Source organism: Danio rerio, chromosome 22, assembly GCF_052040795.2.
Source record: "Danio rerio strain M-AB ecotype USA chromosome 22, GRCz13ab, whole genome shotgun sequence".
NCBI classification, from domain to species: domain Eukaryota; kingdom Metazoa; phylum Chordata; class Actinopteri; order Cypriniformes; family Danionidae; genus Danio; species Danio rerio.
In genome coordinates, this window is record NC_141042.1 from 24260026 (window position 1) to 24287117 (window position 27092).

The 27092-nt window shown below is 39.4% G+C and overlaps 1 protein-coding gene across 1 annotated transcript; it reads right to left on the reverse strand.

Annotated features, from left to right (window-relative positions):
• Window positions 1-25512, reverse strand: cfh (complement factor H). The gene is given in 19 exon segments (NM_001199190.2): window positions 1-231; window positions 11322-11366; window positions 12761-12940; window positions 13040-13216; window positions 13431-13598; window positions 21521-21700; window positions 22054-22233; window positions 22336-22491; window positions 22573-22734; window positions 22856-23029; window positions 23113-23289; window positions 23365-23532; window positions 23612-23800; window positions 24154-24321; window positions 24443-24625; window positions 24733-24809; window positions 24910-25015; window positions 25107-25274; window positions 25423-25512. Coding segments are annotated over 18 exon segments (2703 nt in total). The 5' UTR covers window positions 25493-25512; the 3' UTR covers window positions 1-231; window positions 11322-11346.
• Between the last annotated feature and the right edge of the window lie 1580 nt (window positions 25513-27092).

Genomic DNA, 27092 nt, shown 5'->3' on the forward strand with positions numbered 1-27092 from the left:
TAATAGTTGAATATAAGCTTTATTCCCAAGCATTGTTAATGCAATGTCATATTACTGTAATTGATGCAGCAGATTGAAGTATCAAGCGAGAGAAAGATAGATAGATAGATAGATAGATAGATAGATAGATAGATAGATAGATAGAGATGGAGAGAGAGAGAGAGAGAGAGAGAGAGAGATGTTTGTCCATCTTCATTCATCTGAGGACTCATCAGATCTTCATACAGAGCACTAATAAATACAGAGTAACATAGTTACAAAGCTTGCTTTACTAATAATGAATATTACAGGATTTTTATCCTATTAAACATTCGGGTAATGCTTTCTTTTACAACCTGCAAAGTACTGTGTAAGCACAGTGAAATAATTGTTGACTTTTCTGTAAGTATAGTGTAAGTATGAAGAACATATGTATAGGTATAAGGGAACAAGCTGTAATGTTTGGGTAATAAGGGGGTAACAACCAGATATGCAACACGCAAAGTACTGCATAAGTATTTTGAATTTATGGTGTATTTTTCTAGAAACTGCAAAGGAGCAAACCATAATGTTTGGGTAATAAGGGGGTAACAATAAAATATTCAACATGCAAAGTACCATGTAAGTATATTGAATATATGATGTACATTTCTTTAAGTATTGTATACATATAAAACATTATGCAAGGATGGTGACAACCTAATGCAACCTGCAAACACCTGCGTAAGTACAACAGGTTTACAACCTGTGAAAATATGAACCCTTATTGTATACTGTATGTATTTTAAATCTGCAATTCAATATAAAATATATTTCCATACACTACTTACCTTATGAATGTTTACTCGTCGATCTCACCACAGCCATCAATGTCTAAACATAACTATCAACAAATAACTTTGCGTGATATAGGTCTACCGTCAGGGTTCAATGTGGATTAAAACAGGCTAGCATCTTTACTGCCATTTGAAGAGGGGGGGGGGGGGGTGAGATTACATTCCAGTGAATGTTTAGCTCATGTTTTATAGAAAAATGTAGTAATTTGGTCTTCAATCAATTAAAACTGCTTCTTTACGATTTCTCTGTTATTACTGTTCAAATATTCTTCTTCCCTCCTTGTTCCCTGTGGTTAAAGGATAAATGGAGTATTTGTTCCCCCTTGTTAATAATTAAAGCGCAGAGGGAAAAAAGTTTAAATATTGTCATGAACACCAGCAATCTACTACCTGAGATCGCTGGTACACACTCTTACATTCATATGATCTACAAATCCGCCATGTTTTGGACTACAACACCCAGTCATACAACACACACACACACACACACACACACACACACACACAACTTCCAGATCATGACTGATTACACTCCCACAGCTGAAGCTGCTCAAGGACTGAATAGTGCACTACACAAGAAGCACAAACACAAACACTGTATCTGACACTAGGTACACACTAGGTACAGTTGCCTCAAACCGGGCCAAAGCACGCTTGTCCCCCCTCCCGTCTCCCCCGACAGCCCGCACTCACACCACAAACGGGCTTCAGCACGCTTACGTCATCGCTGCTGTGCTGTTCAGTGAGAAGCGCTGTCATTCAGCATCACAGTGGAGATTTCTCTAGTTATATCGTTTCAGTCGTTTGATATGCAGTCAAATAATTCGCCAAACAGTCCTTATGGATGCGGTGACATGCAGTCACATATTTCACCGAACAGATCCGCCACTTTTGGCGCTCATAAACAATCATAAAGCTCTCATGCTGCAGGAATGAGGAGGTCTGCTGAAGGCGCGCAGCGGTCGTGCAGTGAGGGGTTTGCGTCTTTAATAAACTACGGCAGTTTGCGTTCACTGAACAGTAAGAATTATTAATAAATCCATATGAAGCAGTGCCTTAAAAGTCACGTCTCGCTTTCAGTTTCGGGCTTTGGCACGTTTTGCACTCACACACAAGCGCACTGCGCCAAAGCCCAAGTGAACCGGGCTCAGGCACACCTCTTCCAACCGGGCCAGGGCCGGCCAAGTGAACCGTGCTTGAGCACTCACACTTCTCAAACGATCCGGGAAATGGTCCTGGGTACGGTACAGATGGCATAGTGTGAGTAGGCCCTGAGTCTTGTCTACTGTTTTAGTGACACTACAGCGCGTTTAACTTTGTCTTGTTTTGCCGTGTTTTGATTCTTGCCTTGTTTATCTGTGTATTCCTGTCTGCCGCCTGACTTTTGACCATCTGCCTGTTATTTTGACTACGACTCTGGATTGCCCTTATACATCTGTTTGCCCCTGTATTGACCATTGCTTGCCTGACCATCCTAATAAACCTGCATGTGGATCCGCACCTTTGTTGTCAGTGTCGCATACTAGTAGGACTGCATGATTCTGCTCTGAAAACCCTAATAAGTTGACTGAACTAAATTAATTGAGTAAACTCAGTGCCTCAATTTAATTGAGAGTCTCCCAAAACTTGAATATTATGTTTATTTAACTTGCCGGTTTTGTAGACTTTACTTTACTTAGTTCACCAAACTTAGTACTAATTCAATTAGTTTAGTTCAGTCAACTTATTAGGGGTTTCAGTGTGTGTGTATATATATATATATATATATATATATATATATATATATATATATATATATATATTAGTGGTGTTAATTGATTAAAAAATTAACTGATTAATCACGCTTTTTTGAAAATTGATCACGATTAATCTCATTAAAAAGACTGAAACTTGTAATTTTGGCTATTCAAATGTAAAATTAATGTAAACACAAGACAACAACTATTTAAATTCAAAATATAATTCATTATTATTATTTTTGTTTAACTTGTAACACAGATTTCTTCATGTAAACAACATACCCACAATAAACCTTCAAAATTCTGGCTTGACAGCCGTATTTATTACAGAAAATAAAACACAGGCATGTTATTGCTATTTGAATTTCAAAACAATCAATGCCAATAAAGAAAACATTGATATATATATATATATATATATATATATATATATATATATATATATATATATATATATATATATATATATCAATGTTTACTTAAAAACTGAACAATTTAAGTAAAATCTACAAGTTGGCAAGTTAAATAAACATAATATGCAAGTTTTGGGAGACTCCATTTCTCAATAGAGAGAGAGAGAGAGAGACACTTTTATCTGTTTGCTAATTTACTAGAATATGTTTTAAATGTAAAATTTTACATTTGAAAAGCCAAAATTACAACTTTCAGTCTTTTTATTGTGTTTAATAGCGAATAATCTTCAAAAAGTGTGATTAATTAGTTAATTTTTTTAATCGATTGACAGCACCAATATATATATATATATATATATATATATATATATATATATATATATATATATATATATATATATATATATATATATATATATATACATACACACACACACACACACACACACACAGACACACACATATAAACAACCCGGGTTCATTGTGGAAACGTAGCCCCGCGGACGTTTCTGCAGACCGCGATTTACGTCCCGGGAGGTACGTATTCGAGCAGTTTTTGTTTTCACGGATCCGCGAGAGGCCGCTGTGCGCGCTTTTTCGCGTCTCAGGCGCCTCTAGGGAGCGCCTGCCGTTCGTGCCCGTGCCGTTCTCGCACGAAAAGCCGCCGGATCCGCCGACTTGGCCGCCCTCCTCTTCCTCCTCCTCCTTCTTCCCAAAACCCGAGCGACAGTTAGCTAAAGCCACCCAAAAAAAAAAAAAAAAAAAAAAGCAAAAGCCCTTGTCTTCGATTTCGACCACGTTTTCGGATCCCGCTGCGTTCTCGCCCTTATTTTTCGGATTCCGTTTTTTGTCTTACCTGATTTCCGGAACCGCTGTTCCCCGGACTCGATCCCTGTCGTCGTCCTCGCGGCCGGCTCCTCCTCCTCCGGGGCCTCCGCTCCGCCAACGCAACGCTGTGAGCTAAGCGGACAAACTGGTTGCATCGGGAAAGCCCCCCCCGCCTGAGCCGTCGGCCAGCAACGCGAAGTGGAGTGGCGGAGCGGCGCCACACCGCCCCGCAGCGTTCGCTCGAAAAAAAACTAAACGCGGCCTTACGTACCTCCGGCCACATAAATTGCGGTCTCCAGAAACGTCCGCGGGGCTACGTTTCCAGAATGAGCTTGGGTTGCATATATATATATATATATATATATATATATATATATATATATATATATATATATATATATATATACATATATCAGAGGTGTGGACTCGAGTCATGTGACTTGGACTCGAGTCAGACTCGAGTCATGAATTTGATGACTTCAGACTCGACTTGACAAAATATAAAAAGACTTGCAACTTGACTTGGACTTGAACATAAATGACTCGGACTTTCACTTGGACTTGCGCCTATTGACTTGTAAAGACTTGCTACTTTCTATAAAAAGCCCAAAGATAAAAAGTATGTTGACACAGAACGCTCTATCTCTGCGTGTGTGTGCGTGTGTGAGACAGAGAGCATGCACGCATACTTTCGACCACTAGCTCTTTGTGGCGCACTTCCGTGTTTTTGCACCAGCGGGAAATTTGAAGATGCCATTTTCATTCTGACTCGGAGAGTGAAATAAACACATCCGCGATCTGCTCCTTTTGTTTTATTCAGCGGATTTACAACATCTTTCAAAGGTAAGAGACTTTACTACTTGCAGTGTGTTACTGTTGTGCAAAAGCATTGTTTTACTGTTGTGTATAAGTCAATGAACTTCAGTTTTTTTTAAACCAAATTTACCCTCTCGTGATTTATTTCATATAATTATGAATGAACATGGCTGTAATTTATGTTTTTGCACTTGGTCGTTTGTGTCTGCGCATATTATGTTTTATCTTTGTGTTTTGCCCATCCTCTGACAGTATTTTCTAACTTTTTAATTAGTAGTAACATTAATTACATGCCATAATAACTAGATATATAATTTATTTTTAAAGCTCTTAAAACTGTAAAAAAAAAAAAGTTTTTTGTTATTTTCTGGTGACAATTTGCAATAAGGTTTCTTTAGTTAATCTATGTACTAACATGAACTAATAATGAACTATACTTTTAAACCTTTATTAATTATAGTTTAACATTTACTATTGCATTATTACAATTTAACGTTATGCTTGTTAACATTAATGTAAATGCACTGAGAGTTAACAAGAATTAACCAATAATTTTATTTCCATTAATTAAAGCATAAAATAATGAATACTGTAATGAACTGCACTGCATTGTTTGTTCACATTAGTACATGCATAAACTTAATTAATTAATACAACCTTATTGTAAAGTGCTACATTTTTCATATTTTGGATTAATACTATTAATTTTATTTAGTATTTAAAACCTTAAAGGTATTTTTATTATTGTTGATATTATGCCTCTTAGCAATATTTTAGTCCTCTATATGGTTTTTAATAAAAAATTTTATTGCGAGATTGTAATGTAATGCATATATATTGTTGAATTTCTGTTTGTTTGTTTTTCTGTATTTCCCCCTCTATATTTAAGGATTATCTACTATTTTTAAAGTACTTAAAACCAACCATCTAAATAAAAATACAATTAACAATCACATTTTGTTTCATGAGTGTCTTTGTTCCTGTTTTGTAGGACTCTTATTTTAACAGATTTCATTTGGAAACACTTGACTGATCATTCAATTAAAGTTTTACCTTTATTATTCCATCACTCAATGAGATCATTTAATTGTGAGTTGAATTACTCCATTTGTAATTGTTTTTAAATAAACTAAAAACGAAGACTTGTTTTATTCAGTTTGTTAAATGTGAACTTCTCTACTTTACATATTAAAATATATTTAAAACCACTATGAATGTATTTAAACAAATATTTAAATTTATATAACTGTTTTACTGTGGGTATTTCTATTTTAATTTATTTAGCACATTTATTGGCTATTCAAACATGAAAACAAGTTTTAGATACTTTGTGGCTCTAATAAATGGTTAAACATAACAATATCCCTGCAGAAAAATCCAGCTTAAACCAGCCTAGGCTGGTAAGCTGGTTTTAGCTGGTTGACCAGGCTGGTTTTAGAGGGGTTTTGGTCATTTCCAGGCTGGTTTCCAGCCAATTCCAGCCTGGTCTTAGCTGGTCAGGCTGGAAACTGACCAGCAAAATCCAGCTAAAACCAGCTTGACCAGCCTGGTTTAAGCTGGACATAGCTGGTTTTAGCTGGTCATCTCCCAGCCTGACCAGCTAAGACCAGTCTGGAATTGGCTGGAAACCAGCCTGGAAATGGCCAAAACCCCTCTAAAACCAGCCAACCAGCCTAGGCTGGTTTAAGCTGTTTTTTCAGTAGGGATTTTTGACAAAATGCTCTAAAATGATTGTTTACAAGTGCCTAAGTGGGATTCGAACCCCGTTCTTTATGAAAAGAAAGAAAAATCTGATTGGCTCTGACATTACTTTCACCAGTGGGCAGGTACTTCAATCTGATTTGCTGGTCTCTCGCGCGCGTATTCAGTCTCTCTGCGTTTGCTTGAGTTTTGTCCACACTGGCGCTTCATAATTTTCCTGCTTTTGCTCTCCAGAGATCCTCCTGATAAATTGATTATTCCAGAATGTTGATATGGTTTTTATATTGCTAAACTATTTAGTAACAATACACGAAAAACTATGAGGTTAAGGTAAATTCTATAATAAATACTAGTGTTTTTGAGAGTTAGGTATACTGCCTATGTTTAAGCCTAGTATTATTTACAAGTTGTTAATGAATGCTTCAGCATACTGTAGTATTAAGAATAGTGAACTAATAAAATGAAATACAGAGTGTAGTTTTACTACAGTAAAGTGTGGTGAATTGTAGTATAATATACCCAATACTGTAAAAAAAACTACTGCACTGGGTCATTTGTTTATATTACACTTGTGTTACCATAGCAACTATAATATTACCCCAACAGATTAATTAAAGTACTTTTCTATAGTACTGTTCAAAACCCTGTCCATGCCAATAGATGTGTTCAGGGGCCCTGTGGAACAGCTTCTCCTCAAAATGAAGAGGATGACATGGAAAATGTCCTCCACAATCTCATCAATAATGTGGAAGACAACAGACAATAGTTCACTTTATTTTAGTTGCCATGATAAAATGAGATTGATAGTGAGATTTATTTAAAGAGTGAATAGTACAGTAGGCTATAATGCCAAATCAAGTTTTTCCTTATTTTTATCACAGTTACATTTCTGCTTGCGTTAGTTATATTTGTGTTTAAATGTTTTTTATTTGATTAGTATGGTGAACCTTTTGGATGTTTAATAAATGTTTGTAAAACAAAATACATTCTTTACATCCAACCTCTATTCTCTGTGTCTTTAAGTGTTTGAAACTGGAAATATCTCATCATAAAACATACAGCCAAAATGTTATGGTTTATTAAATAAAAAATTTAATATGTAAGTCTATTTTAGTATTTTGGTTATTGTTAATAAATAGTGCCTCAATATAAATCATATCAAAAAGCACAAAAGGAAGAGGAAACACAAGACACAAATTCTATATATAATCTCTGAGAGCGCGCAGGAAAATGTGTGCGTGAGCAGTGCATATTTGAGAACGAGAAAATTTGCGCGTGAGCAGCGTATATTTGAGAGCTCGCAAGCAGTTTTGTCCACAGAGGAAATCGGTGCACGAGCATCACACAAGGTAGAGAGCAAAGTTCTTCATTGTTATGTGAAGAAAACAACGTTATTGTTTGTATGAAGTAGCCTACTTCATTTAGAATATGTGCTACCATTTTACATTGCTGCTAGACAGATTTGCATCTCAATCTCTTCAGCACACACGAGATTCAATTGACAAAATACCAATTTCACTCAATTTTACTTTGCAGCATACAGGAGTTGTTGGTCTACTGCTGCCTCATTGAGGTTGTTTATGTAGTTTTAGTTAATCACAAGTTGATCACTGAAGACATAACATAGCACAACTAAACTTAATGAACTAGACAGCAGTAGACCTGCAATTTCTGTGTGATGTGAGGCAAAATGGACTCTTTTTTGTGGTGGAACTCATTCTTGTGCAATAGGCTGTGTAGACGAGACGCAGCACTGTTCAGCACAGCACTGTTAAAAAGACATGAAAAGACTCGAAAATCAAACTATAGGACTTTGGACTTGACTTGAGACTTGTTGCCTTTGACTTGGGACTTGACTCGGGACTTGTCTTGACTGTCTTGACTCGGGAATTGACTCGGGACTTGAGGGCAATGAATTGAGACTTACTTGTGACTTGCCAAACAATGACTTGGTCCCACCTCTGATATATAGAACAAAAAACAATTAACATCCAATGCAAAAATTTAAGAAAAAAGAAGCAAGTATCTATTATCCCCTATTCCTTACCTTGACTTATTTTCTAATTTGTGTCGAGATTTTTGAGATGCAAGTTTCAGAGATTAAACTATGATTCCATCAATTAGGAAAAAAAACTCTTAAACATGTCTCAGTAAAAAAAAGATCAGTGTGCAATATATGCCAGTGAAAGACACTTCAGTGAAATTTCATTTCAGTAAAATGCGTTTTTGAGTAAAATGAGTTTAAGTTCAAATATTCAAATAAGTTCAAAATGATCAAATATTTCAGGCGAAGTTTATTCATGTAAAATTGCCTATTTTCAATAAATGTGTAATTAGATTATGTCTTTAACATCATGTTTATTGCCATTAAAAATGTTAAAAATTATCTTTTTCTTGTCTCTTCTCATCGTCATTTTCTGCTCCTCTGCCTGAAGAATAGATTTGTTTAATTTTCACAGCTCAATTTTTAAAACCTGTGAGGGGCAGGAAATAAAGCTAAGGCCATGGCTGTGTTGGTGCGCAGATTTGCATTCATGTGGTAACCGGTATGTCTTGCAGGTTACCTTGGAAGAATGAACTCGAACCACGAGAGCACAGAATGCCTATGAGAAACAAGATGCTGCGAGCTTCCAGTTGATCATATGACCTTTACATTTCAATGACCTTTTAATAATTATTGATGATTTAATGATTATTTTATATACATATTTGTTTCGTTATTGTGAATATATATAACTATTTTTGTGCTAAAGCACTGTCAATAAAGACCATTTTTACAATGCAAATAACGATTTCAGCAAGCAAACCACTCGCACTTACTTGGGCCTACTCACACTATGCCATCCATACCGTGCCCAGGCCCGTTTCCCGGATCGTTTGAGAAGTGTGAGTGCGCTGAATCGGGCTCAAGCACGGTTCACTTGGCCGGCCCTGGCCCGGTTAGAAGAGGTGTGCCTGAGCGCGGTTCACTTGGGGTTTGGCGCGGTACGCTTGTGTGTGCGCCAAAGCCCGAAACTGAAAGCGAGACGTGACTTTTAAGGGATTGTTTCATATGGATTTATTAATCATTCTTACTGTTCAGTGAACGCAAACTGCCGTAGTTTATTAAAGACGAGAACTCCTCACAGCACGACAGCTGCGCGCCTTCAGCAGACCTCCTCATTCCTGCAGCACGAGAGCTTTATGATTATGAGCGCCAAAAATGGCGGATTTGTTCGGCGAAATATCTGACTGCGTGTCCCCGCATCCCTAAGCACTGTTTGGCGAAATATTTGACTGCATGTCACTGCATATCAAACGACTGAAAGGACATAACTAGAGACATCTCCACGGTGCTGCTGAGTGAGAGACTGCTTCTCACTGAACAGCGCAGCAGCGATGACGTAAGCGTGCCGAGGCCCATTTGTGGTGTGAGTGCAGGCCGTCGGGGGAGACGGGAGGGGGGACAAGCGTGCTTTGGCCTGGTTCGAGGCAACTGTACCTAGTGTGAGTAAGGCCTTACACACTATTTTTTTTCTAAATGTCGAGATAACACCATCGTGAAGTTTTTTATTTCATTTGAGCAAAGAGGATTGTAAAAAAATGTGTTGTACATTTCTATTTATTGTGCTCGCTGCTGAGAAACCAGGAAATGCGAAAAGGCTCCATAACAGTGTATCATCATCCATGCGATTATGTAATCTATTTACTTTATTAAGGACTAATGATGGGTTAAGACATGTACTTAATCAAAAACTAACCTTAGGGGTAGTTCACCCAAATGTAAAATTTACTTACAATTTACTAAGTAACACATAATTTAAGTATATACTGAACAGCAAACAATCTTCACTTTAAAGTCTATAATGCCTGCACCTACATTTAAACTTTCTTTTTACTTATACAATACTATACGTACAAAAAAGTACACCGTTATATCACTGTACTTACTAAGGGTGTCACGATCCTCCAAATCCTCGATTTGATTACATTTTCGATTCTAAAGGCACGATTCGATTCGATTTTAGATTATGAATAATTAATTAATGACCAATTAATTATTTGTAGCCTACCGTTTAAACTACCTGGCCTGCGTGGTCTTTGTTTTACCCACAAACAAATCATACAGTAAATGAATAAAGGCAAGATACACACATAATTACCACCTGTCAATCACTTTTTTCTGCTGGACTCGTGAATAGGCAGTGATCTGTGTCGTTATAATGGCATCGGTAAAAAAGACGCACAACCAACAGGAACCAGCCAACAGTATCTGAGGTGTTCGCTAAAATGACAAAGTACAAGTGAGTGAAAGATTGAAGCAGTCCTCTGACTGCCTGGACCTGCTGTCTCAAGCTCATATGGCTGTGTGTGCACGTCTGTGTCTGTGTGTTCATGTGATGTGCATTTTCAGAGGTATAGAGGAAGGAGGGCTGCTCAGAAATGCTACACGCCACTGTGGATGTAAAATCGTTGTCGTTGTAAAATGGCATTTAAAAACAAAGACAGTGTAAACAGGGCCTGAGTGTGTACTTTTCGCTTGCGGATTTGCAACGGGGGCGGGCGGAGGATCGCGATGCCGGTGTTGTCTATCGGACGAACCGTACGTAATACGTAGCAAAGCTTGCAAAACTGTGTTTTTTTCTCGACAACACGAACGATGTCAACATAACTCACTGGAAATCCAAAATGCTTACACACCGGCGACTTCATTGAAAGAGGAGAGGGTTTAAGTTCTGTCGACAGGTCTCCTGCTTCTGCAGTTTAACAAGCACTTCAACAAGCCTGTTTTTTCCCCGCTTGGCAAGCCAAGCTGACGTGACATGGGGCGTGGCAGCATCGACGATTCTATTTTTTGATTCGATAATCGAAATTGAGCATAAATCAAAATCGTGACACCCCTAGTACTTACACAGTACTTTAAGTGTTGTAAAAGAAAGCGTTACCAAAATTGACATTTTAAAAGAAAATATACTTTTGTGAATTAAATGCCATTCTCAATGTCATCTAAATGTTTTATAGTTTCTTACCTCAGTGTTTTACTCCAGGACTTTCTCAGTTTGTGTTTTTCTGACCTGAAGAAATGCAAAATCACACATTTCAATAATATCAGTAAAACCTGAGCACAAGCAGCTGGTAACTAAGCAATTGTTAGAAAAAAAAATACTGAATTATTTGTGGCATTTAAAATGTTGCTTGGTTCATTTTAAACTAATCTGGCGACCAATGTCATGCTTCTTAGTCTAAAAATGTATTTTAAACAAGTGTATTTTAACAGTAATTTTTATCACAGTAATGTTTTATTCAGCAAGGGCACATTAAATTGATTAAAAATGACATCTAGGCATGTCAATTACCAAAAATTATCCCAGAATCCATTGTTGTTTAAACGAAAAATCATCAATATTTAGATGATTGATTTAGATGATTTACTGAAATCATCAGTATTTAGATGAACAAATTGATTAACCTTAATGCAAAAAACACTCAAAATGCAAACACCTTCACGCAAAGAAAATGTTTTAGTGTAAATAAAAGAATGGCAAGATTGTGAAAAGAATAAGTGAAACTTTATTCAACAGAAATATTTGATCAAATGTAAGGACTAATATACAGCGAGTCAAAGTGCCTGCTTAGATCCCTTTGAAGCTCCAATAAAACTCAGTTTGGAACTTCAGCCCATTGGTTCCCACTGAAACTCACTATAGCGGAAAAATACTGGAATGATTTCATCAAAAAAAAACTTACTCTTGTTCCTCAAACAAAAAAATAAAAATAAAAAATTGACTAAATAAATCCTGGATGAAAATGGGATAAGGTAAATGTTTCATTCTTTACTGAACTGATGTTTAAATAAAATTTAAGTATATATGTTTAACTGACAAGGATGATTTAAAGATTATCTGTATGCTGTCAATAACTGACCCTGCATTCATTCAAACCTGAATAAAAAAGACCTATTAACATGTTTAATACGGTCATAAAAAACCTGTAAAATTCATGGAATTTTGACATGGTATTTTCCAGGTCTGGAAAATTTTTGGAAAAATAGAAAAACCAACAAAAGTCATGGAAAACAAATATCTGTATACTTGAATATCGGTTAGTTGTCTTCTATTCTGTCCTTGGCCAATTACACACTCTCACAATATTAGTGCGGTGTAAGCATTATCTCAATCAATTTCCCATAGATATAATATAAATTGAAACCAAATAGATTGCTAAGTGTTATACGATATGCTGTAGTTAATTTGGACATGCATTGTTTTTCTTTTACCATGCATTTGTAAACATTGCATGAAACATTTGGTAATGAAAATTTACTTGAAAGAAAAGTGGAAAAATCATGGAAGAGTCATGGAATTTTAGTAGTAAAAATGTGTATGAACTTTGTATTAAATAAGACTTAATATTAAATGAGTAAAGCTAATTCCTGTATGTCTGATCATACACAAACACATCTACTCACATGATTTAATGTCCGACTTCCCGTCAAGACATGTCACTGTCATATAGTGGTATCTTTTAGCGATAGTCCATCCATCCTTGCAATAGTAGTAATTCTTATCATTATGCATTAAGTAGGTTGTTTGCCGATCGAATTTCATGTTGTGTGCTTCAAGAATATCTTGTGAAAATACACAAGGCTCTGTGACAGAGACAAATAAAAACTGATGAAATATTAAGTTCAAAATTCACTTCATGATTAGAGTGATCCAACAGAATCATCTGGAGAAGAATGACTCACTCAGACATTTCGGAGGGGTTTCCCATCTCCCGTTTTCACACCTGTAATATTCCTTTCTCTCACTTAACTTATAGTAAGAATTGCATTTATAGGATACCTCAGTAGGGATATTATCATCTGGATTCCTACTATTATAACTTCCATTTTCAATATAAGGAGGTGGTGGGCAGATGTCACCTAAACAAATTACCACATCAGACACATTTGAATTCATTTTATGCATTTTAATAGTCATCACTCCAGCACCGTTTAGTATACTGTTAATGATATTCATAAAACATGTTTTTACAGTATTCACAACCATTCCCAGCTAACATTTGCAGCAGAGCTAGTCAGATGTGACCTACTGTAAATCTTATAGTTTATTTTCATCAAATTTAAAGTGACTCACTTGTGCAGACAAAGTCTCCAGTCCATTTTCCATTTTCACAGATCCACTCTCCTTCTGGAATTTTATTGTATGGCTTCAAGCATTTGTATTTTAGAGTTTCTTTATTGTCGTACTCATCTGTATCCTTTTCCAGCTCCATGAAATTCTCAAATGGCCTGGGGCACTTTGCTAATGGGAGAAGTAAATACAAAATGTGCAAATGTATAAATGGTGTTAATGCATTTTAGAATGACAAAATGGCCAAACTGCCTAAGAGGAAATATGTAGAGAAAAAATTATTTGAATACATTTTTTAATGTTTAGATAAATGACTTTGGATGGTCTTTATTAATCCGGGGTCACCACAGCGGATTGTACCGCCAACTTATCCAGCAAGTTTTTACGCAGCGGATGCCCTTCCAGCCGCAACCCATCTCTGGGAAACATCCACACATACACACACACAATCATACACTACGGACAATTTAGCCTACCCAATTCACCTGTACCGCATGTCTTTGGACTGTGGGGGAAACCGGTGTACCCGGAGGAAACCCATGCGAACGCAGGGAGAACATGCAAACTCCACACAGAAACGCCAAATGAGCCGAGGATCGAACCAGCGACCCAGTGGTTGCATCATATTTAGTAGTGTTTTGCGATCATCTTTTATATATGTTGATAGCATTTTTTTTGCAATTTCATTGAGGTTTAACATCACATGTTTTGACAAATAATTCAACCCCCTTTTGTATCTGTATCATGCTTTACTTCCTGCTTTGCTACTGTTCGGACATCTTTGCCTACCGCTCTGCTTATTGCACTGTTGCTTTTAATATTTTATTTTATAATTTTTACTTCAGCCTATCAGCACAGTGCTCAAATGACACAGCTTGAAGATCAATATCAAATCTATAAACTTTCTGGAATATATCTTTACTAACAAGAGTGGAATTTTCAACTAAACAACCTCCCGCTACCACCAGCTTACATTCCTGAAAGGGAAAAACACAGAAGGCTGTGGAAAAGCCACCGGTATGGATTGACCCAAAATCTCACTGCTGCACAAACTGCCACAGACGTCTACAAAAGATTGCAGTTCTTGAAACAAAACTACTTGTTGTAGAACGTCCAGGTTACGTACGTAACCCACGTTCACCGAATAGGGAACAGAGAAGTGTGTCTGTATAAACAGACTTTGAGAGTGCTTTAGACAACCAATCATTTCTAAGAAATAAAAACGGGCCAATAAAATGGCAATTGAATTGGCGGAGCTTAGCTCCACAGCTGAAACTGATGAGCCAATCAGGGCTATATCAGTCTGCTGTGTGAGTTAGCTCGTCAGAATTTTGCCTGCTGAAGAGCCGATCGCTCAGCTCCCAGCTGGAGACTCTGTGACCAGCTGGTGCTATGGCAGTTGAGACACACGTCTCCGTTCCCTATTCGGGAAACGTGGGTTCCGTACGTAACCTGGACGTTCCCCTTCATATGGGAACCTCTACGTGTGTCTATATAAACAGACTTTGGGAGATTGTATGGAAAGCCTGTCACGCTCCTGATGTGTAGTTTGCCAAGCCAAAGCGTGAGCGCACTGACATAACCAAGAACGCAACCTTTCAACGTCCCCTAGGCCCAACATATTACCATTACATGGGAATAAATGTTTAATGTTAATCATTGGTCGTAAGTGTGCTTTTACCTAGCTAATATAGACTAGGGATTTTTGGAAATACGACAGTATGTTGGGAAAACGTCAGTACCGCAGGGGGAGGGCGCGGCGGAAACCACCTGCTACCTAGAAGGGGAGACCTGATGGTAAGGAGGCATATGGAATAGCCCTAATGAGGGGGAGTGCTACATATGATAAGCTGGTTAGCGGTTTAGGGAAGACACGGGACCGCCTGATAAGGGGGAACACACCGTGGTAATAATGCATATGGCATCAACAAATGGGGATGCACATAGCTGGCACCGATCCTCAATATGCGTGTAGACCAAATGGGCGTACCCACCGCACACTGAGCCATGCATTCGACCCCTTTGCTGAGTCGATGATGGGGGCCTCGAAGGAACTCTCTAGGGTCCGCCTGAGAAAGGAAACTAGTAGAGTAGGATAAAGCGCAAGCTTTTCAGGGTTAGGGAGCATGGCGCAGCAAGCGTTTGTGACACCGAGCATAATTGCCCCCCGATTGATTGGGGTACCCAATAACCGGGAGGAAACTGGCTCCACTCCAAGATTATAAAACCTCACGAATGTGTTAGGTGTCGCCCAACCCGCAGCTCTGCAGATATCTGTGAGAGAGGCAACGCGTGATAATGCCCATGAGGAAGCGACACGTCTTGTAGAGTGCGCTCTCACGTTAGGAGGGCGTGGCTCGCCCTGGCATTGATAAGCGAGGGCGATGGCATCAACTAACCAATCTCTGTTTTGATACGGCACTTCACTTCTGCTGACCACCGTACCAGATGAAGAGCTGTTCACATGATCTTACATATTGCGTTTGTTCCACGTATAGGTGCAAAGCGCGAATGGGACAAAGCAGTGAGTGGGTTGAGCCTGCCTCCTCCGAAGGCAGCACTTGCAGGTTCACCACCTGATCTCTAAATGGGGTGGTAGGAACCTTGGGCACATAGCCAGGCCGGAGTCTCAGGACAACGTGAAAGTAACCAGGCCCGAATTCAAGGCACGTTTCGATGACCGAAAATGCCCCCAGATCCCCAACTCTCTTGCATGACGCCAATGCGATCAGCAGAACTGTCTTAAAATGACAGAATTTTAAGAGATACTGACTCGAGTGGCTCGAATGGATCTCTCTGCAGATCTTTCTGTAGGAATAGAGAGAGAGCCCAAGAGGGCATGAGAGGGGGGCAGGACGGATTTAATCGCCGCGCCTCTGAGGAATCCGACGATTAGATCATGCTTCCCGAGTGTGTTGCCATCTACCGCGTCATGGTGAGCGGAGATCGCAGCCACGTAAACCTTCAGTGTGGAGGGTGACAGCCTACGCTCCAGCTTATCCTGAAGGATAACACAATGCTAATCTGGCAAATTCGGGGGTCTTCTCGGCAAGAAGTGCACCACTCAGAGAATAGACTTCACTTTAGGGCGTAGGCATGCCTCATAGAGGGTGCTCTAGCCTGAATGATGTTGTTAAGTACCGTGGGCGGTAAGTCACACGCACTCCATCTATGGACCACACGTAGAGGAGAGGAGAGAGGAGGTCCTCTCTTAGGGGATGCGCCAAGGAGGGGTCGCCGTGAGGAGTGTAAGATCCGAAACCCAGGTCCGTTTGGGCAAGAGGGGCACAACAAACAAGACCTGCTCCTCGTCCTACCTGACTTTGCACAAAGTTTGTGCAATTAGACTCACTGGGGGAAACGCATATTTGTGCATGCCCAATGGCCAGCTGTGAGCCAGTGCATCCTGCGGCTGCATGCTCCTTGCACACGGCCCCCCAGCTCGTGCTGGAGGCATCTGATGTTTTGACAAAATGCCCGGATACTAGCCCTAGGGCACTCCGGCTCGTTAAAAAATCAGATCCGTCCATGGGCTGAGGGTGCGGAGACACAGCGGAGTGACGCGCACCCGGTGTGTGCCCGCGCCATGCCCGTCTGGGGACTCGATCGAAAAGCCAACGCCGAAGTGGTCTCTTATGAAGCAAACCGAGCGGCGTGACCGCGGATGCCATATGACCCAGGAGCCTCTGAAAACATTTCTTCCTGTGGAGCTTGTTTACACAGGAAAGCATAAGCCTGGCACACTCCTCAGAGAGGCGCGCAACCATAGCGACCGAATCCACCTCCAGCCCAAGATAAGAGATCCTCTGCATGGGGCAAAGTTTGCTCTTCTCTCGGTTGACCTGAAACCCCAACTGGTCGAGGTGCCGAAGCACTTTGTCTCTGTGCATAATCAGCTGATCGCTGAACAAGTCTAGAATGAGCTAATCGTCGCAATAGTTGAGTATGCGGATGCCCGCAAGGCGCAGGGGTGCTAGGACACCCTCCGCGAGCTTGGTGAAAACCCACGGAGACAGAGAGCCCAAAGGGGAGGACTTTGTATTGCCAAGCTCGTTCTTCGAACGTGAACCGGAGAAAAGGGCGGTGGCTTGGAAGAATGGAGACGTGAAAACTTGTCCTTCAGGTCTATGGCTGCAAACCAATCCTGTGGACGGACGCTCTGAATCAAGCGTTTCTGCGTGAGCATTCTGAAAGGCATTTTGTTTAAATGAAAGTTCAGTCTGCGCAGATTTAGGATTGGCCTTAACCCCTCGCTCTTTTTGGGCACGATGAAATACGGGCTGTAAAACCCGGACGTCATCTCGGCTGGAGGGACCTGCTCGATTGCATCCTTCACCAAGAGGACAGCAATCTCCTCTCGCAAGACAGAGGCGCTCTCGGGGATTACCCTCGTGAAAAGGACACCCGTGAACTTGGGAGGGCGAATAGCGAACTGAATCGCATTGCCGAGTCTGACCGTCCGTATGAGCCACCGCAACGCCCTGAGCAGCCCTAACCAAGCCAGCAGAGCGCGCGCTAATGGCACCATCGGAGCAATCGCTGACGTGCCAGCGGAGGGGCAGCTTGGGATGGGAGTGCTCATCCCGGGAAGCAGTGCATCCCGAGGAAGAGCTGAAAATAAGAGAATTTCTCTTACCTTCCTCCCTGGATCCCGCGTTGAGGCCGGAGTGAGAGAAAGGAGTCCATTCTGCTGCACTCTGAGGGCCTGAGGCGAGGGGTCCCGGCGCTGCGAGCTGGAAGACGGAGCGTCCCAGACTGGCAGTGCTCGGGTTTGCGCATCCGGAGAGAGAGGAAACTGCTCTTTTGGAAATTGGTTGCCATTGGCCCGGAGGCCGGCAGCGATGAGTTTAGAGTCGTAGTGGACTGATGTAATAATACTCGGCCCCCCACCGAGGAAAGAGCATGTCCCCTCTTCTCCAAATGGCCCGTCCCGGGAACGCTTTGCGGTCCGTTTACTGGACTTAACGGCGCCCTGGGGCAGTGGCGTCGCAGTCCTGCGGGAGGCTCGGCGTTGCCGCTTGGCTGGTGGACCGGGCAGCGGAAGCGGAGCGCATGTTGAAGCCGTGGGTGGACGCTTTAGGCGAGGAGCTTTCCGAGCCCGCTGATAAATGACTTCACCCATCGTCTTGGACTGCTCTTTCACCGCGGAGAATTCCTGGGTGAACTCCCCAACGGTGTCACCGAACAGGCCAGCCTGGGATATGGGAGCGTTAAGAAAGCGAGCTGTCAACGTCACTCAGCCAAGACTAGCCAAAGGGGGCATTTCTGCACCACTAATATGGCCATCGTCTTCCCCAGGGCACGAGCAGACGATTTGGTAGTCATGAGAGCATAATTGGTTGCCGTGCGGAGCTCATGCAGCAAGCCCAGGGGAGAACCTCCCTCCTGCATCTCGGCCAGCTTCTCGGCTTGGTAGCGTTAATAGGTGGCCATAGCGTGCAGAGCAGGGGCGCCTGGCCTGCAGCAGTGTAGGCCCTAGCCATGAGAAACTCTGATAACCTGCATGCCTTGTAAGGGAGTTTGAGCGAATCTCCAAGAGTAGAGCGGCTAGCACGCTCCACCTGGGGAACCACCTTATATCCCCTGGCCGCTCCATCATAGAGGGAGGTGAGAGCGGGAGAGCACGAGGACCGGTGCCCTCCATGCCTGCATGAGCTCTCTGTGTACCGCCGCCTTTTTCTTCACCCCCACGTAGCACCCGTCTAAGCGGTCCGGCCGCGGTTCTGGGGGACAAGCCATCTCCAGCCCCCCAGCCGAAGCAGCCTGGGTTAACAAAGCTAACATGTCCAATTCCAGATCCATAACCATACTGACAACTTCGGAGGGTGGCAGGCGGTCCGGATCTTCCTTAGAGCATGTCAACCCGCCCTCCGATGCAGCGATGGACGTCACGCCCCCGGTGTCATCTAATGAAAGCACGGCGAGCCCGGAGGATGGACCAGCGCTCCCACTCGAAGCAGAAACAGAGCGCACTGGCGAGGAGCGAGGGGGCCACAGGCTCGAAGGTAACCCCACTGTAACCCCTTAGGCCTGCCCGAGTGCTAATTGCTTGGAGGGGAGCAGCAGGGGTGACTTGCCCTAATAAAAGAGCTCGCCGCGACCTCAGTTGCGCAACAGTCAAGCCATCGCAATGCGGGCAAAAACTGTCCGCGAGCACCGCATCAACATGTTGGACCACCAATCATGTAATGCAATACTCGTGCCTGAAGCAACAATTCTGACGAGCTAACTCACACAGCCGACTGATATAGCCCTAATTGGCTCATCAGTTTCAGCTGTGGAGCTAAGCTCCGCCAATTCAATTGGCGTTTCATTGGGCCGTTTTTATATCTTCAGAAATGATTGGCCGTCTGAAGCACTCCCAAAGTCTGTTTATACAGACACACGTAGAAGTTCCCATATGAAGGGAAACTCCCGGATCACACAAGACCACTTTATCGTCAACCCCCAAAGCATACAGCCGGTGAGCCCCGTAAATCTACTCTAGCTACTGTTCTGAGCAAAGAAAAACAGAATGAAACTGTTGAAAATGAGCATGATAACCGATGGCATAAACAAGGATAAGAAACCAAAAGGTTCTGGCGGGGTCAGATCTCAGATCATATGCTGCTGCATTAGCATCCTCTGCCCCAAATACATCTCAGACTCAAATACAGCTTAAAAACAGAGATGAAGCTTTGAGTAATATGGGTGAAAAATCCCAAAATGCAGTCAAACAGAGATCGCATGACTAATTATGTGTTGAACAGAGGCTCAAGGCAGCAGCATTCTGCATCGCTCGCAGCTGAGATAAGGACACTGATTGTTGAAGATTCAATAATCAGGAATTTTAGGAGCATTGCTACAATGACATATTACTTCTCTCATGCAACAATTTTTGATGTAAACAAAGACCTTGAGATAACTTTGAAGATGCACAAGACTGCCACAGCCTCTGTCACCAGACACGCTCTCCTTGCTACCCTGCTCGCCTCTCCTAAATTTTTCAAAAAAAGATGGAGGACTGGTGTCACTTTTACACTACTTTGCTGCAACCAAAAAGCGGCGAGCTTCACATCCACCTCTGTGCCCACCTGCAAGAGCCCCCCGGCTCGTCACACTACCAGGACCCAAACAACGCCCCATCTTCAGCTGCTGAATGAAACAACTCTCAGTTATGTGTCGTGTGCCCGCTTTGATAACACTAGCCTTATCAAATGTTTACAAAACAAGCGAGAACTGAGCATGCCTGTAGTTTTCTCTACGCAGATAAGTGTTTTATTATGTGACAGAAAATCAAGGGCCTCTTCAAGTTGTATAGCAAATAATTCAAAAGTGGTGTTTATTAAATGAAGGCCATATCGTTGGCACCAAGCATATCTGCAGACTCTGATGATTTTGTCCTTGGTTTGATTAGCTCTAAAGTTAAGCATGTCATAGATGACATTGCTCCTGTTAAAGTCAGAAAGAGGACTGGGAGACAAAAAGCACCTAGGAGAAAGTCAACAGCAGTACAGATGATGAAATCATCTTTATAACATCTATAATAACAGCCTTCTGCTTTTAATGTGGAACAAAACATTGCTAGGCAATTTTTTTTCAAACCTTATAAATAGCAACTTAACGCCCACACTCTCTTTGCAGCAGTAGAGAGACAGATCAGATGTAGTCCAACATTAGGGAGGTGCAAATCAAGACTTTAAACACATCTGTTTAGCTGTGCTTTTACTGAATGAGCACTGTGCTTCGTCCGACAGATTGGCACAGAAGACACTATTATCTCTTTCTTTTTTTTTTCATTCTTTTAAAACCTACTTAACACATTTGAATATGTTTGTTTCTGTTTTTTAATCATTTATTCTTTGTTTTTATTTTCTTATACTTGTCTCTTTTATTCCTGTTTGTGTAAAGCACTTTGTGTATGAAATGTGCTTTATAAATAAACCAGCCTTGCCTTATATCTTTATACTTTTTATACAATGCATATGACAGCTGAAACTATATAGCAGGTGGACAAAAAGTGGCAACTCAAATTTTTGATGATCTTCAATAAAATAGATTTTGCAATTATTATCACAATGTTTTCTGTTTATCATCACTGATCAAAATCTCACCTTCACATGTTGGTGGTTCTTCCCAAATTCCAAAGCGGCAGAAAACTGTACTTTCCCCTTTCATTGAGAATGGGGTTCGACATGCATATGTTACGCTAGATCCATCTACATAAAAGTCTTCATGTTTGGATGTTATGTCTGCATTTTCAACTTTTGGTGGAGCGTCACACTGGTCACCCCCTAGAGAAGTAAAGTATGTGAATTCATAAACTCCAAATACACTGAGGTAAATGTTATCCATAGATTTGATTTTCCAGAGCACTGTCAATGTCAACCATCACTTCACCTCAAAGACTTGTCATAAGAGTTTGAGAGGCTTAAGAAAACTCTTGTTTGATTTGACGACAAAATGTAAACACAAAATTCACCCAATACATTTTATAATACCTGTATAAAGAAAATTTGCAATGGTGCTTGAGTGGAGTCAGATCAATTATTTAGAGTTGATTTCAATAATATAGTTTAATTTATTTTAAACTATCAAAATGTTTGTCTTCAACAATATTTGTATTTAATATTCTTATAAATCTTACCTTCACAAATTGGTGTTTCTTCCCATTTTCCATTGAGGCAGGATACTGTACTTTGCCCTTTCATTGTGAACGGACTTCGACATGCATATGTTACAATAGATTTATCTATATAAAATAATTTTGGCTTGGAGGTTATAAGTGCGTTAACAACTTTTGGAGGAGTGCTACACCTTACACCCGCTAAAAAAAAATAAATAAATAAAAATAAATAAAAATCAGTAAAACTTTATAGGAGGTAATTTTATGAATTTGTTTATGAAGCTGTTGGTTTGTGAAGCTCACCATTACAGGTTGGTGTTTCCCATGTACCTCTGTTGCACTTTATGGAAGGTGGATCTGATATGAATCCTGGATCACAATCAACTTCAGCGGTTTTTTGATCTTTAAGTTTTAGTTTTCCATTCTGAACACTGGGCAAATCACCACATTCTTCCTTCCCTGTAAAGACAGATGACAGATAACACCTTTGAATAAATTATCAACTGTTTCACACTTGAGACTGAGAATAATCAAACTCACGGATGCACAGAGGAACATCAGAGCCTTTGCTGCACGTCACTGAGCTCCACCATTCCCCAGTGAACGGTTTGTAACCCTCGTTGCAGGAGTAAAGGATTTCTTTCTTGTTCAAGGGTTGACTAAACCCATTTTTCACATATAGACTATCACAATCTTGCTTTTCTGCAAGGAAACAGTTTCAAGACGCTTTACATATTTTGTTTTATATGAGCAATATAGAATTATTAGATTGAATAATAAAAATAAAAAAATCAGTGGAATTAATGGCAGTAATCTTACAAACCAGTGCACTGCTGTAAACCTGTCCATTGAGCCTGGGGATTACAAGTTATTTCAACAGTTTCTTCAGGTTCAAATCCCGGATTACATTTATATCGTAGTGTTGATGCAGTACTGTAACTTTGTCTTAGAGCTCCTTCAATTTTTGCATTTCGGATATCAGGTCTTTCACACATTCCTGTAAATCAAATATTCATCATAGTAATTTGAATTCTTTTCGGGAAATGAGAAAACAAAAAAGTTTAAAACACCACAACATACCAGTGCATTTCTGTATGCCTGACCATTGACCCGAGGATATACAGGTGATTTGTACAGTGCCCTGTGGTTCAAATCCAGGGTGACATTCATATTCTATTGCTGCATTGAGTTTGTACTTTGATTTCTGACCTGTTGTGATTTTTGCATTTGGCAGATCAGGAGCTGCACAGACGATTTCTGTAAAACAAATCATAGTAAGTCAAATTTGAGGACTCATTTGCACAAATTGTGAGGTTTAACAGCAGGACATACCAACACACAGGGGTTTTGGTTTTAATCCATCTCGTGTGCATGTGGCCACTTCTGCCTTTTTATAATACCCCCAAACACACTCGTAATATTTGGATTCGTCCAGTTTCCAAGTCCTCCAAAAGTAGGTGGACACATGTTGGTCATGTGATGGAGGATCACATGTAATCACTGAAATAAGATTTGAGATCTTTAAATAACATGCAGTAAATAACCAAATCTAGAAGTGTTTTTTTTTCTATAATCTTACCTTCACAAACAGGATTAGAGTCCCACTGCCCATCATCTTGACATGTAAATGTTCTGCTGGTTTCTTTTGATCTAAACCAGGTTTTTTCAGTGCAGGTAATTGTCACTCTTTCTCCAGCTTTGAAAATAGTTTTTCCTTCTGGGACGACCTTTTTCACCTCATAGTTTGATGTAAGCTCACAAGTTACAACTGTAGAAGGCATACCATTTAAACCAGTTATATAGAAATGTAAAAAAGTAAATTAATCACTGTTTAATAAATACAGTTTGTTGTCACTAAATAAGTATTACAGACACGTTTTAAATGTTTTAAGAACTTTTACATTTGCTAAATTGATATCTAAAATTGTCACAAATGTTCAAAAATGAAATAATATTGTTACATTTAGTCAACTAATTCAAATATTGGTGTGCTGACTGCATTAAAGCTCAGCCATAAAGGTAAAAGTCAGACAAACAAATATTTAGTTTTCAATAAATTAAAACCAATGATTCAGATTCCATGTTATTTCAACTTCACTTATCATAACAGCGGTGAATTACCATCACATTCAGGGTTCAGAGTCCAGCCATGTGAGGCACATCTGGGAAATGCATCTCTAATCTTGTACCCTTGGTTGCATCTATATTTTAATGTGGCATCTTTCTGATATACTGGCATCAAATCAATAAATTCTCCATTTAGTAAGTCAGGTGCTGTGCATGTTATCTCTGAGTTAAAAAAAATAAAAATAAAAGATAAGGAACAACATATTTAAAGTTGTTAAATCGCAAAAAAACTTGTGATTTCAGAAAAAAAAAAACAAATCAAATAAAGCACAAGTGAACGAACCTATGCAGTTTGGAACCGGGGCACTCCAGTCGCCCTTCTCTGTGCAGTGAATGTCTCTGCTTCCGTCTATCTTTTTCTCAGAAGATGCACACTCAAAATGAATAACTTCGCCATAATTCCCTTCCTCTGTGTTGCCCGATGCAATCACCTCTCTGTCCGTGCGAATGGCTGGACATTTCACCGCTAGACAAGAAAATAAAATAGAAATCAATCGCTCAACAAAACTAATCTGTAAATACTCTTAAGTCGTTTATGAGAAAACAAAAGAAAATAGTGGAAAAAAAGCATACCTTCACACTCAGGGATGGCATTATCCCATCCTTGAGATCGGCAGGTACGCTGATTGATTCTGCTTGTCATTTCATATCTGTCAACATGTTTTAAACTCTTTACAGGTTCAAGGAATTTTAAACCGAGTATGACGGTGTGTCATACAATTGAATAAAAAAAGCATGAAACAAGTTTACCCTTTCTTGCAAGTATACACCACCGTTGTTCCAAATACAAACTCCGTCCCATCTAAAAGTTTAAAATCAGCGTTTGCTGCATCCCCTGGATGACTGCACTTTTTCTCTATTAAAATCAAATGAGTTTTACTCAGCATAATGCCATTTGTTTAATAACCCTGCAAAAATGATTTGATCACATTGATTTTTTGTCTTACTTGCACATGGTCGCGCAATGTTTTCACTCCATTTTCCGTTTTCACACTTTAATCTGTACATGCCAGTATACCCTGTCTCGCAGGTCACTTTCACTGTTTTTCCATCAGCATATGACGCTTCTGAAACTGGTTCTACATTTTCATATGTTATGTCATCTCGAAGACAATCTGAAGAGCACAAATAAACACTACTCTTTACACAAAGTTTAACTGTCGTATGCATGCACACACAAAATGTTTTGGAATATCCATACAATATTATATTTACATGCAAATCAATTGAGTTCTAATCAAGTGGACTTAAAGTTATACTTGCCTTTACACTGGCCACATTTTAAGCACAACAACCAAACAACGAAGCCCAGGAGTTTTACAGGAACATTCATTTTGAGCTCAATTCACAAGTAGCTTTTTTGTTGGTCTGTTTCTGAACCTCTTGCCTCTGGAGATCAGCAAGTTATTCATTTACCAAAGTCAAAAGAAGTTCATTCTTACACCACAGCTCTCTGTGGTCAGGCAATATTTCCTGTTTAAAAAAATTGTTGCAGCAATTCATATTACCATAGTAAAGTAAAAATTCTTGAGTCATATTTAAGTAACATATGAACAGGAAACCATGGGCAGTTGAAAAAATACTTCCTGTGTTCACCTTTGAACTCTGCAGTTTAATTCTGTTATAGTTTTTTTTAATGATTTGTGTTCTTCTTGAATCAGATCAATCAAATACTTTATAATTATACTAAATTAGATATTTGTGAGAAGGAAGATTTGCAACTCATTCAAGCCTCTAGATGCTGCAAAAGTAGCCATTGCAAAATAGATCTGTAACTGCCATTGCAAAATGACCATTAGAATTGGGAAATCTGATAGAACAGATACTGATAAAGAACAACAGAAAATGAATTTAACAGTTAATTTGCTCGGCCTAAATTGTTTTTGTCTACTAGATGGCCTTATGATCCTTCTTATCTCACATAAAAAAAAAATAAAAAAAAATGTTTATCTTTTCTTGTTTTACCGTAAAAGCTGGATGTAATTTACTGGATCTTACAATGTAGGCTTTTGGTAAACATTGAAATGCAAAACTCAAAGGTCTTCAGCTTTATTTGCAAATGGTTGCTGTGTGCGTTTTGGCACATTCAGGGACTAGGTGTATTTTTGTGTATGTGTGTGCGTGTGTGTGATTTATTATTTACAGTAGTTTGCAACTACATTTTTTTTAACTGCATTTTGATTTTGATTTTACTTCAAATAAATAAATTAATTGAACTACTAATTAATCAAGAAAATAAATACAAGGTATGCAGGTATTTAATCAATCATTAGTACAATGTAAAAGCACATATTTACGCAATAAGCACTTTGTAAGAAATTATTAATGTGGCCGTAAGTATTTTGTAATTAAGGCTTCGTAATATAAATTGGAAGCTATTTTTGTGTTGGTCTACATAGTAAACACACTTGTTAAGTAGATTTTCAAACTTGGTTCTGTGGACCCCTAGGGGGCTGCAAGTAAGGTCTAGAAAGAAAGCAAAAATGTCTGGAAGAAAATTATTAAAATAAAAAAATGCTTAATATAGAAATAATTTAGTGAATAAATAAAATATTACAATAAATTACCTTTATTAGTGATTTAAAATAATAATAATTATAAATAATAATAATAAAAACAACAACAACAACAACATTAATAATAATAATAATAATTATTATTATTATTATTATTTTAAACAATAAAATAATAGTTAAAAAATAATGAAAATAATTCAAAAATATTTATAAATACATAATTTCCAATAATAAAACAAATATTGAATAAATATTTTAAATAATCTAAATTGGAACACAATAATGCGTAAAAATTGACACTAAAATATTACACAGATATTTAGAATGTGTAAATAATTGATGTAAACTCCTATTTTACAAATTGGAGTCATTTATAAAAGAAAAAAATACAATGTAACAATGTAAATTAGGAACTTA